The sequence below is a fragment of the Phragmites australis genome, chromosome 17, assembly GCF_958298935.1.
Source record: "Phragmites australis chromosome 17, lpPhrAust1.1, whole genome shotgun sequence".
Taxonomy (NCBI): domain Eukaryota; kingdom Viridiplantae; phylum Streptophyta; class Magnoliopsida; order Poales; family Poaceae; genus Phragmites; species Phragmites australis.
This window is the reverse complement of record NC_084937.1, coordinates 23,928,209-23,941,735: the sequence shown is the minus strand read 5'-3', so window position 1 is coordinate 23,941,735 and position 13,527 is coordinate 23,928,209. Positions and strand designations below refer to the sequence as shown.

At 45.3% G+C, this 13,527-nt stretch overlaps 1 protein-coding gene across 1 annotated transcript in view; it reads left to right on the top strand.

Annotated features, from left to right (window-relative positions):
- The window catches only part of LOC133896992 (serine carboxypeptidase 1-like), a 33,911-nt gene extending 21,054 nt beyond the window's left edge, over nt 1-12,857 (top strand). Inside the window, 10 exon segments of the mRNA XM_062337598.1 lie at nt 9,270-9,277; nt 9,894-10,272; nt 10,469-10,576; nt 10,676-10,950; nt 11,049-11,294; nt 11,398-11,504; nt 11,601-11,687; nt 11,772-11,877; nt 12,091-12,220; nt 12,826-12,857. Coding sequence (XP_062193582.1) covers nt 9,270-9,277; nt 9,894-10,272; nt 10,469-10,576; nt 10,676-10,950; nt 11,049-11,294; nt 11,398-11,504; nt 11,601-11,687; nt 11,772-11,877; nt 12,091-12,220; nt 12,826-12,857 — 1,478 coding nt within the window.
- The last annotated feature ends 670 nt before the right edge of the window (nt 12,858-13,527 follow it).

Below are 13,527 nucleotides of genomic sequence, written 5' to 3'. Positions count from 1 at the left end.
AAATGAACAAACACAAGAATCAAATAGTTTGATTTGCTGTTTCACAATACCATGGCTGTTTCGTTGCAGTGGCGAGTAGAGGTGAGACATGGGCTATGCTGTGGTGGCCCCGCTCGGCCCTGTCGTGCCTCGAGCCGCGCTTCCTAGGCACGATTAGCATGTCGTGCCATGTCGTGTCATGTTGTGCTGGCACGACTAGTCTCTCTCAAGGCCCAATATCGGCCTAATGATACGCCGGGCCCCTTCGTGCTTGGCAAGCACGACCCTACTCCAAGTCGCCTGCCATCGCCGTCACAACTAGGGCCTAGCATGCGCCGTCCAGCCATCATCACCAAACTCCGCTGGTGGCGAGAGCCTCTCTATGAGCTTCTTGGAGCATTTGCAACACCACGTTGCAATTGGTCATTATGTGTTGTTCGCGTTTGTCCCATGCACCTCACAACTACTCTCCTCATCACCGACCAGCCATCTCTAGCCATCGTTGCTGTAGTAACCGGCGTCGGCGAGTCTGTCATGAGGACGACGGCCCATTTTGCTGGTTCTTGAGGCATGCGGTTGTTCCTCTCGCCGCCGTGAGCTCCACCAGAAGTAGCATGCTCCTTTTTTTGGATAAATCTACCATATACCACAGAATAACCAGCTATATCTAGAATATGTCATCTATTGTGAGGATGATATGTGGGACTTGGACCCATATATCCTTGACGCAACGATAGCATATACTTCTTTTTTTCCCTATGCGTGTAGTCAAGTAAGGAGGAAGCAGCAATAGTAGTAGTACTCACGTCACTTCCATGTGGAGCCGTCTTTTGGATGTGTGATGATGCCGTTGTGGGCAGGGGAAAGAGAGAAAAGTGGTGGTAGGCTGGTGGAGTGCTTCATGGGCTTTTCTTATAGTCGGGTACAATATAGTGATGGGATGTATACAAATGGGCTAAAATCAACTATTGGGCTATGTTTATGAGCCATGGCGGCCAAAACACCGCCCAAACAGTCATGCCATGTTGCCCATTGGCCATACTTTGAGGCACGACATGGCACGACACGATGGATCGGGATGTGCCGGCCCGACCCATTAGAAGCTCATGTCATGCCAAGTTGTCATGCTTTGTGCTGCTAGAAATGGGCACGATCCAAGTCCCGGCTCTATTGGTGACATACGTGACTCTGCGTTGTATACCTAGGTTGTAGTTGAGCTATTAGTCTTGCTAGAAATGATCGATCTTCCTTTTTTTACTTCCTTACGATGTATTGTTGATTATACACAAGTTTCAAGTACGAATGATTTTCTGGTCATAGACTTCTTACACCTTAAGTCCTTAACACATTTACATGTGTGTTGAGAAGCATTGTAATGGATGGTGTTCACATGAAAAATAATAAAGAGAATCACATATACGGATATTTGCCTAAAATTTTGTGATGGCTTGAGCAAAAAATTTGCTTGTTTCTTACAGCTCCAGATATGTTGAAACATGTTTTTTTTTTCTCCCGACATAGCTTTGCTCAAAAGGGTTACTCTCAGTCTATACAGGGACAAAGATAAAATGCAAAATATGAAGTGGTTAGGAATTAGGATTTTTTTAACTCAGGGATACCCCATTTCTATTAAGAGTTTAACGGAATCCATACCAGTACGATGGTCTTACATGATCAAAAGCAGGCAAGAAAAGTATCAAGAACTCAGAAGCATAGACCTAAGCAGACAGACAAGTAAAGACGAGACTTAACCAAACCAAGTCATAGACTAACAGTAGCAACATTCAACTCTTAACTGCCCAGCCTAACCAAAAGACCCACACAAGACATAGAGAACTGAGTTTGCAGCTTGTCAGTTGTCATCTTCTTCTTCATCTTGATCATTGTCCATCTGATCCTCACTTGGCAGAAGCATCAAATGTCTAGCAGACGGGGCTTGGGGTGGTTGATGTTGAGCTAGCACTTGAGACTAGGGCTGCCAACGAGCTGAGCTCGAGTGAGCCTATAACCTCAAGCTCGAGCTCGAGAGAGCCTGTAACATCAAGCTCGAGCTTGTTAGAAACTAGAATCGAGCTTGAGACGAGCTTGAGATTCGCCCGAGCCTGCAAGCAGGCTCAAGTTCGGCTCGATCGAAGCTCGCAAAGGCTCAAGTTCAGCTCGGATGAGCTCGTTTACAAACAATCATAGAGAAGATTGAAATTTTCATAGGAGCTCAAAACATAGATTCATATTAAAAGTACATGACAGAATGGATGACTTAATAAGAGTATATAGATACCAAGTTAAGAGCAACAAGCATGTCTTAAACGGTACAAGTTTCACTTAATTTCACTATAAGTGACTAAGTTAGCAAAAGAAGCTTTGTCCAACAGCCTTCCCAAAATACTGATAGCCATTGGCCCAACTTGAACACTGCCCAAAATTCGTGTCCAAAATATTTCAACTGGAACCTCCAAGCGCTTCACTCCAGTCAATTACTGCTAGCCTACAGCTACGCTGCATGAACAATTCAAATCTCAGATTTGGTATGACAACAATAATTAATTGATACAACCTCAGGTACATACTTGATAAATTAGTAACTAATTGTTGCCAATAATTGAAGCTGCAGTAGGAGTTTCGCTTGATGTAAGAGGAATAGAATTAGCATCATCCTCCTATGCAAGAATTTAAAGTAAACAGATCAGATTCTACATCTGTAACATTTGATATAAAATGAAAACATGTATAAACTCACCACATCCATGGCTTTGTGGTGGCCTCACCTAATCCAACTTGATGTACACACCAACACTTCCACCATTGATGGGAGTAAAGATCTACGATAATCACCAACCACTCTACCTCCGGCACTGAAAGCCGACGCAGATGAGACTGCTATAATTGGGATAGTGAGAACATCTTTGGCCAACTTAGCCACAATTGGATACTTCAATTCATTCATCCTCCACCAATGGAGTATATTGAAATTTCCCAAAGTAATAACCTCAATTGGATCATCCAATTACTTCCTTAAATCTGATTTGGAAGGATTGGTGGCATTCTGGGCTTTCACAAACTCTTCCCATTCACTAGCAGCAAAGAACACACTACAAACAAGGCCAGCAGATGAACTGGTATATTGGGAAATGGCATTATTATCCTTTGAGGTTGACATGGTTTTGTTACGCTCACGTTCATACGAAGCATATAAAGCATTCAATGTGGATTCCACCTTTTCAAGTTTCGCAGGAAGTTCACTTTCTCCATAAAAAGATGGAAATGTGAAGTTAATCATACCCATCTTTCTTCTTGGGTCTAGAACTGCAGCAATTGCAAACAAAGTATTGCATTCTAGGCCCTAATACTTATCAAATTTATCTTGCATTTCTTCTGCCATTTTCCTAAGAAGTATCTCTTTGGACTGTTTCAACTGACCTAGTGCCTTCTTGATATTGACAATATGAGGATAGAACAGATTAGAGGTAGGGTAGGTTGAACCTAAAAACTCCTCTGCAGCTGAGTTAATAATAAAAAGGATATCACTGACTTGGGAATAGATCTTTGATTCCTCATCTACAGGCTGCCATCTGTAGTTAGCATCTCCAGCAGCATAAACATCAAAGGCAACCCAGTAATGAAAAGCAGACCGCAACATTTTGAAGGTTGAACCCCACCTAGTGCAGCAATCAAGAACTAGTCCCATGTTGCCTCTAAGGTTTGGAGAATCAACATCAACAATGAACTTATAGTACCAGCTGTTTGATTTCTTGATGTACTTGATAGTCTCCCTAACCTTTTCAATTAAGGATTCAATCACTATTAGACCATCTCGGACAACCAGATTCAGAATGTGAGCACAACAACGGATATGAAGGAACTTTCCTTCAAACCAAAGTGAACCACACTTTGTAAACTTGGCAAGCAACAATGTAACATCACTATTATTACTTGAGGCATTATCAAATGTGATGCTAGCTATCTTATCCTCAAGTCTCCATGCAACTAGACAATCAGAAATGGCATTGCAAATAACCACACCGGAGTGGGGTGGTTCCAATTCTAGGAAGTTAATAACCCGACAATATATTGACCAATCTGCATCTATGTAATGAGCAACCAAGCTCATATAACAAATTGTTTGGTTAGAGGTCCAAAGATCACATGTGAGGCTTATCTTTCTAATATTCTTAAAACTCTTCCTCAATACTTCCTTTTTCAGATTCATATAGCTTCATGCAGTCATTTCTGATAGTGTTTCTAGACACCTTTTTGTATGCAGGATTCAGTGCCTTAAGCAAAGCATTAAATCATGTGTACTCCACAATGACAAATGGCAACTCATGAGCAATGATCAATTTACAAATAAGCTCACGTATCTTTGTGGGATCATAATGACTAGGGCTCACAACAGAAGGAGCATCAAGATCAAGATCAACATCACCTTCATCAATAGTAGGAAAGTTGATGATCTGTGGTTTCTTGGATTTCTGCTGAAGCTTGAAGTAATCACATTATTTCAAATGTCTCTTCCAAGACTAAGGGTGGCAATGGGTCGGGTGGAGCAAGAATGCACCCAACCCGAAACCCGAGCCAGCTCTGAAAATCAAAACGAGTCCAAAACCATCCCCGCCTCGGCCCCGACGGGGACCCGATACCCAACGGGAAACCGAAACCCGAACTAATCTATCCACCCAAGGCCCGAACAAAATACAGCTCGTGATCATACCATAAATGAAAATGGGGAAACAAGAAGTCCCACTTGGATAAAGCACAGAATTCACAGATCTTGCTTTGAACCTTAATCTAAAAGCAAAATCAAAATTCATATTTTGATTCACATATCTTGCCAAATCAAAATTCATATTTTTACAAGCACAAAATTCATAGATCTTGATTTGAACCTCCATTCACCTTGCTTTGAACCTTAATCAAAAATCAAAATCAATTCGATAAAGCTCCGACTGATAGCTCTCATCCAGCTCTATGTGTAAATAGGTGTAGCATGAATCCCATCAGATTAGACACTATCATCGCAACAAGCCAATAACTAGATCCATATGAAGGAGAACATCAGATCTGTCTACGGGAGGAAGTGGGTACCTTCTTAACGGGGTGGACCAGGTGAGGGTGAGGCCAAGGAAGACGACTAGCTTGAGGTTGCTGACGATTCGAGCGAGGTCATGCATCATAGTGTCCCATACGGGCTCGATGAGCGTGTTGGATGGTGGCTGGAACCCGTCATAGGGATGCGGACAGAGACGGAGGTGGACGCGCGCGACACAGGGTAGACGGATTCGGAGACCAGGATGGAGGCGGTAGGGAGTGCGGGCTTCGAGAGGATGGGTGCCGAAGCCAGGGAGGAGGAGACCGGGATGGAAGCGCGTGGTTGTAACATCCTGAGTTTTAACATATTAATTAATTGCAAGTTTTGCTCCAAATTAAAATTTTTAGTGGTTAATTAAGTCAACTAGAATCTAGGAAAAAAAGAGTACATATTCAAGTATATATTGAGTTGACTAGGTGTTCCAAAATGTACTATAATTATTTCTAAAATAATCCCTACATTAAATTGATTCATGTGCATTAGTTTATGGCTTTTATGGTTCTTTGTGTGGATATTTGAAATTGAATGTCTCTCAATTCAAATATATTCTTAGTTTCTATTCAGCACAATATTCCAAATTGGATTCAAATCTTTGGCTCAAATCATCTTCCAAGTCTCAAGATCCAAATCCAAATCCCAATTCAAATGTCCCCATTTGAATTTATGCCAAGACCAAATTCAAATAAAAACTCTCTTTTGAATCCATCCCAAAACCATTTCTCTTTTCCTTTTCTTTCTCCCCGTGCTGGTTTTTCCTCTCCTTTCTCTTGCGCAGCCCACAGTAGCTGGCCCGGCCTCTTTTCCCTTTTCTTCCGCACGAGCAGACCGCCGCAACCCCACGCGGCCCAACTCCCGCGTCCTAGGCCCGCTCACCCACGCACGCGCCTGAGCACGAGCTCGACCGTCCGCGTGTCGGCCATCCGCGCCCGCGCCTCCGTCGTCTTCCTCCCTCCTCCAACACGACACAGCACAACGATGTCCATTTCCACCGCGACGGCTGCCTTCCCCTGGGAAATATCGTCGCGACACCTCCGCGCTCTCGCTCTCTCTCTCTTCTCTCTATGTCCATACTTGCGCCACCCATGCCACTATGCAGCGTGACTTTCGCGCCCACGCCCTCACGTGGATGATGCAGAGCACCCATGCCATGGGAAAAATGGTGGGCGCCGCCCCGCCACCTCGCCGCAACACTGCCCGCTGACGTCCACCCGACGTCACGTGCCCACCACATCACTGCACCCCTTCCCCTCTATAAATAGCGCAGCCCGGGCCCTCTCCTTCCCCTTTTCCCCGATTCACCACCACCACTGTCACCATTGCACGCCACCGCAGCTCGCCATCATCGATCCACCATCCACGTGCTGCCTAGGAGCTCGAGGAGGACGCTGCTGTCCCAGTGCCGCTCTCCGTCGACCGGAAGCCCGATGGGAGGCCGTTCGAGCCTTCGATCGAGCCACTCCGCCGCTGCCTCTTCGACGAATCGCTGGTCGCCGCCTTGCTCGTCGCCGTCCTTACTCTCGGTGAGCCTCCCAGTGCCCTCAGGAGCCCTCCTAGTTAGCATGTAGCCATCCCCGTGCTTCCTTCTCGTGCATAGCCGCGTGCAGCTGAGCTTTTGCTCCGTCGCTGTGCTTTAGCTCGCCGCCAGTGTGCTTTATGCCTCTGAGTATATGGTCCGACCATCGTGCCGTGTAGCCAGGAGCGCTAGGCCCCTTTTTACTTGTGCCTTAAACTTGCTTTCTACTCACCTCCAGTTCTCCTAACTGATGTTACTTGTGCAGAAACTTGCACTGGAAAGATGCTCCTGTGTCCATGATGCCGACCATCAAATGGCTATTGGGGCATGAGGTGTGGCTGTACAGGTAACTTAAACATCACATTTCTGAACTGACCTAATCAGAAAATCTTCAAACTGCAAAAGATGTAACGGGGACATGTTTTCAGTGGCAACTTCGATGCCATCTGCCCGCTTACCGCAACAAGGTACTCCATCCAGGACCTCAACCTCTCGGTCATGGAGCCATGGCGCCCTTGGACAGCAAACAAAGAGGTAAACAACAGTGCCAATTCTGACCTGCACATGTTATTTTCCACTCAAATGTGACAAACCTTGGTGGACCATTGCAGGTTGGAGGCTATGTTCAGCAGTACACGAGTGACCTCGTTTTTGTTTCGGTGAGGGGAGCTGGGCATCAAGTTCCGTACGTCCAGCCTGAGAGAGCACTAGTACTGGCCAGCTCCTTCCTGAAAGGAACGCTCCCGCCTTATGTAATGGAGCAATAATTTGTGATACAAGTAAAGCCCTGTAAGGAGTTCTGTGTGTTGATCCTTCTTGTTCGACATTAGTTTCAGAGCGCTCCTTGGTATGGAATAAGGGATTCTCCGCAAACTAGCGGAAAATTCCATGCAAAATGCTTCTGAAGCCACTATGAAATCCCCATCTGTTCTGAAGTTTTTACCTTGGGATCAAGTGATCAACGAGTGTGCAATTCGACAGATTTTTTTTTTTGGTTTGGATTTTTCTTTCTTCTTATGAGCGATCAGCCAAATATGCAGCTGTATAAAATATAACTAAGCAGGATCCAAAGCCACTAATCTTAGAGTAGTTCACGATCCAAAGCTGCAGATTTTCTTCTTTTTTTTCTTTCTCGAACACACATGAGGGCTGCATAAAGCTGCAGATTTTCAGTTCACGATCCGGCAATGTGACCGCGAGTATCTCGCGAAGAGCAAACATCGCAGCACCGCACCGCGTGTCCTCCCCAACCAAGCACGTTTAGAGCAAACCACCTCAAATGCAACAACGCCGAATCTACTGGACACTCGAGGAGTCATAATTACCTGGTTGATGGTGCACGGCCGCAAGGGGCGTCCTGCCGCCATCTCGATAGAAGCCGCTGGCGCTGGATCACCGGCTCACCGCGAAAGATGTACGAATCGCCGCCACACGGGGCGGGGGACGACCCGCCCGCCGGTTGGCGTGGCCGATCGGGAGTGTGCAGTCAGGACTCGGGAGAAGGCTGCTTCCAACCCGTGCAAGTGCACCGGTCCGTCGTACGGGCCCGGTGGCGTATTCCGCAGCACCGCGCGTCGTCCCCAACGGATCTCAGCCGCCAGTTTTTTTTCTTTTTATTTCCAGTCGACGCGTATAGTTCTTCGGATGAAGATCCAACGGCCCTATGGATTCTCAACCTCTAGCCATGTCTATTTCGCATCTCTTTCTCTCACCATGTCGATTTCTCACGTGCTCAACCTCGCCTCCCGTCCTCCTACATCCGTATCTGGTGGCGCTTCCGTCGTCACACTAACGGCTCCGTTTTCATCGCCCCCACGGCCAACCTCGTCTGCTGCTCACGACGCCGACGTTGCCTTGCCGCAGCGCCACGCAGCAGTCCGTCGCTGGCCTGGCCACCATCCTAGCCTTCCTCTAACCCTCGAGGTCGCTGGTGAACCTTAAAACTCTGAACCTTAACCCCTTACCTAAACTTGTCGGTGTTCACATGGTCGTCTGAGATCTTTTGACGTTTTCAAGCGACTGAGCGTGTTTGAAGTAGGGATTTTAATTTTGTTTTACAATATTTTTTTCGTTCACCGTTGAAAATATCGAAATTCACGAAATTTCGCTAAAATTTCGGTACTCTTTGTCCTCTATAAAATAAAATTTCAAAATTAGATATTTCATTCCCTCCAAATTTCGTAAATTGTCACCAAAATTTTAATCCCTGTCAGAAGAAACAACCTCGACTACAGCGAGCTGTACACTTGAGGAATCAGGATTACTTGGTTGATGGTGCACGGCTGCGAGGGGTCTCCTGCTCCTGCCGCCGCGTAGGTCGCCGCGAAGAGACGAGCCACCGATGGGCGTGGCCGATGAGGCATTGAGGCGAATGAATGGGTCGTCGCGCCGCTTCCTGCCGAGCAAGTGGACCTAGTGGCGTAGTCCTCTGCTGGGCTCACGCGTTGCGGTGCGAGGTTGGGCTGAACTCTCATATGGACCGCGTTGAGGGTGGTACTGGGCTTCCATTAAATGGGCCGGAGGATGGTCCTGGTCTGGAGAGAGGTGGCCCATAGACTTAGAACTCCCAAAACGAAATTTGAACGGTGTAATGTACAACAGCTTTTAAATGCTGTCAACACAAAAATACATAGGCAAGAAACATGTACACTCCTCTATATAAAGGGAATATATGTACACTCCAGAATCCAGATTCCATTGTGACATACTATGCAAATACCTGTGTGGTGGCATCTGTGTACTTCTTTATGTGCTGCATGTACTGAACCATGTCCCTCATCCCATTCTCAAATGGATGCTCTCTCGCGACTCTAGCCATTGTACATGATCTGTCCTGTAGCATTAAGCTGGGTCCTGAGGCACACAGAACATATGCATGTTGCCATTGATTACCTTCCAATTCATCCATTTAAACAAGAGAATGCAGATAAAGAACGGGTCAAGTTAAAGACGCACTGCACTACAAGGAATCCAACGGCTTACTAATCTACATGCACCGTTCGCTCTCAGCGGCCGGCAACATGTCCTTTCCAGGAAACCATGGCTGTCTTCGCGAAGCAAACCTCGGAGATGAGAGAAGCTATGCCCTGCTCTGCTCCACACTAGCCTTGAGCCGAAACAAAGAACGGTAGAACGTACAAAGGCTTACAGCTGCACGAAGTGTTGCACTGTCATGCACTCGGATGCTATCTCTAGGGAGGAATCAAAATCTGCTCTTTTAAAAAATTTCTCTGCCCTTTCATCCTTGGCTTATATAAAGAGCAACCCTTGCCAATTGAGTTCTCATCTAACAGACGATCATCTCATCACATAGAGATGACGAACATTTCCTTCTACTTGTTTCTTTTCATCTGCGTGGCTGCATTGCACGCAGATGCGTCCCAAGAGGCCCAACTGAAAGAATTTATCAGGTCTAGAAGGAACAGCCGTAGCAACAAGGGCACGTTTAATGTGAGTGAAGTAGGTTACAGGGTTGACAGCAGCCTTAGAACAGGGAACTCTGGTGCTGACCAGAGAGCTCTGAAGGCGGCCGACAGGATAGGCGCGCTGCCGGGGCAGCCGGACGGCGTCGACTTCAACCAGTACGGCGGGTACGTGACCGTCGACGAGAAGAATGGCCGCGCGCTCTTCTACTACTTCGTGGAAGCGCCGGTCGACGCCGCCACAAAGCCACTGCTCCTGTGGCTTAACGGAGGTTAGAAGATATATATATATATCTCTTCTCCAAATTGTGTTAGAGCAGTTGCACTTGCATTGAAACCGACTTCTTGGAGTTCATGTGTTGCTGCGTGTTCATGCATGCATGCTACTGCTCCATGAGTCGCAGTGATGCGCACATTTGCCTACATTGTCTGATAATACCATATAGATAACCGAGTCATCGTCAACAGGGCCAGGATGCTCATCGCTTGGCTACGGAGCAATGCAAGAACTGGGACCGTTCCGTGTAAACAGCGACAACAAAACACTTAGCAAAAACAAAAATGCATGGAACAACGGTAACTTATTATGACGAATACCCGTCTTCCTTTTTTGTTTATGCTCGAAGATCATTGACTATTTGTATGGACCTCTAACGGGATGATTTTATTTTGTAGTGGCTAATGTGATCTTCTTGGAATCGCCGGCGGGTGTTGGATTCTCTTACTCCAACACATCTTCGGACTATGACCTCAGTGGAGACCAGAGAACAGCTGACGATGCCTATTTATTTCTGATTAATTGGTTGGAGCGTTTCCCCGAGTACAAAAGCCGTCCATTCTACATCTCCGGGGAGAGCTACGCCGGTCACTATGTGCCAGAACTTGCTGCCACCATCCTACTCCAGAATTCATACAACGGCAAGACCATCATAAACTTACGGGGTATCTTGGTACGTGAATAATTTGTAGCTGTAGCAACATGAAACAAGGTTACAAACCTACAATACCAACTACTTCTCATGAATAACGGGTATCCTTTCCATTCAAGGTTGGAAATCCACTTTTGGACTGGAATAGGAACGCAAGGGGACAGCTTGACTACATATGGAGCCATGGGGTGATATCGGACGAGGTCTTTGCCAACATCACTAGGAACTGCAATTTTGACGACTCGGATGGCGAAGCATGCAGAGGCGCTTGGGTTGCTGTCGATCCTGGCCAAATTGATTATTACAACATATATGCTCCAATCTGTATTGATGCACCCAACGGAGCATATTACCCCAGTGGCTACGTAAGGGCCCATTCTTAATGTTCCACTAAGATGAACATCTAAGATTTCTTTGCTAAAACTATGGTGCTAAACCACTAACCGTTTTTTTTTTTTCAAATTGCAGTTACCTGGGTATGATCCATGCAGTGATTATTCTACCCATGCCTACCTAAATGATCCAGCTGTGCAAAGTGCTTTTCATGCCAGAATGACAAAGTGGTCAGGATGCACGTAAGTTCTTTTGATTGGATGCCGCCACATCGATCTAATACTAGTGAGCTAACAAGTTTTCCTTGTTTCACCCACAACCTCCTGTGATTTTTGCAGAAACTTGAACTGGACAGATGCACCGATTTCCATGGTGTCAACCATCACATGGCTAATTGAGAAAAAGTTACCTGTCTGGATTTTTAGGTAACTTATTATTGGGCAAGAATCATATATAATCGCATATATCCAGACATATGAACATAACGTAATCATGCATTTCTTTTTCAGTGGTGATTTTGATTTTGTATGCCCACTTCCCGCTACAAGGCATTTCATTCATGACCTTGGCCTCCAGGTCACAACTACATGGCGCCCGTGGACTGTAAACATGGAGGTAAGTTTCACTACGGAAATAACGTTTACACCCCCTTTTGGAATGCAAACTAGGATTTTGTATATGACAGAGAACATTCACTCTTACTGGGTGTGCCATTTCCTATGAAACTCATATAGCTAGAAACCTCCTGTCCCAAGCAAAACCATATTTATATACATGCAGGTTCTCGTAAGTCTGAAACTCATGACTTTTGGATGGTTGTGCCTGCAGGTGGGAGGATATGTTCAGCAATACAAGGGAGGATTCACGTTTGCCTCTGTGAGAGGAGCCGGTCATATGGTTCCGTCCTTCCAGCCTGAGAGAGCATTAGCATTGTTAGACTCTTTTCTGAAAGGGGTGCTCCCACCTTACGTACCAGAGCAGTAACTCCGTAAATGCAAGGTCCTGCTCGATGGTAAACTCAATGAATAAGAACTTTGGCGGGACAGAGTTGCCACTTAGTATAATTTGCTTGCTTAATGTTGGTTTTACGTTCGCTCGTCTGTGGTTATAGTTAAAAGGTTCATGTTTCCCTAAGTGGACATGGATTTTCCTGTTTGTGATAAGACTTTAAATGAAGAGAATACTGTGACAGGTGTCCTTCTGAACACGGCTACACTTGCAATATATATGATTATATCATCGTGAGACAATGCACTGAACTCTGTTGTCTATTCTGGCTTTCAATGAAGCTGGGTGACGTTACGTTGTCCAAGGATTTATTTGGCAATATTTTAGCTTAAAGAATTTTTTTAACAGGTTATGTTTAGCTTTATAAATTTTTAAAGCTAGAGTTCTAGATAGATTAAAGATTTTTGTTGACACATCTTGTTCTTATTTTAGACTGAAAATATATATTTAAACTACTTTACTTTATCATACAAACTTTAAATTTTATATAAATTTTGAAGTTATAACTCTACCAAACATGATCTAATTATTTCTATGACTATTGATCGTTTGTGTCGGTTTCAAGTGGTCCTATGGAAACTAACTAGGCACCAAAAGATGTTTTTGTCTATTCTCTGCAGCTTAATCACTCTACGATGAACACACCTAATCATAAGGGCTAACAGACGATGGTGTCCATAGTGGAATTTTTACTTTTTGACCCTTTTCAAAAATGTATTTTATAAATACACCCTCTAGAAAATGTTGTCTAAAAATTAATCCTTCTCACGACGCTACGATCTTTGGTGCCATTAGACCATTCTTAGGTGACAACAAATTTAGCACCGTGCACTTAACACATAGGATGTGTGTGGTAAGCCCTCGCTGATTTGATGGATTTGAACTAAGGAAATGAACAACGGACTTCAATCCATGCAGATTTGATGGATTTGAAGGAGGTGAGGAGAGGGAGGAGAGAGGCGCCCATACTTACGCTCTTTGTTCTTGCGTCATATGGGGAAAGTGAGAGGGGGAGCGTAGTGAAAGAACCAGATCGATTTCTATGCCCCAAACAATTGCACCAAAGATCGTGACACCGTGCTATTGAACTACGACGCCAAAGAACATGGTGTCGTGTGATGCCACATCAACAAGGACTTACATTGCGCATCCTATACGTTAAGTGCACGACGTTAAATCAGGTGATGTTTAAGAATGATCCAACGACATCAAAAATCATGACCAAGGCGGACGCATCTTCTAAGGAGTGGGGCCTTG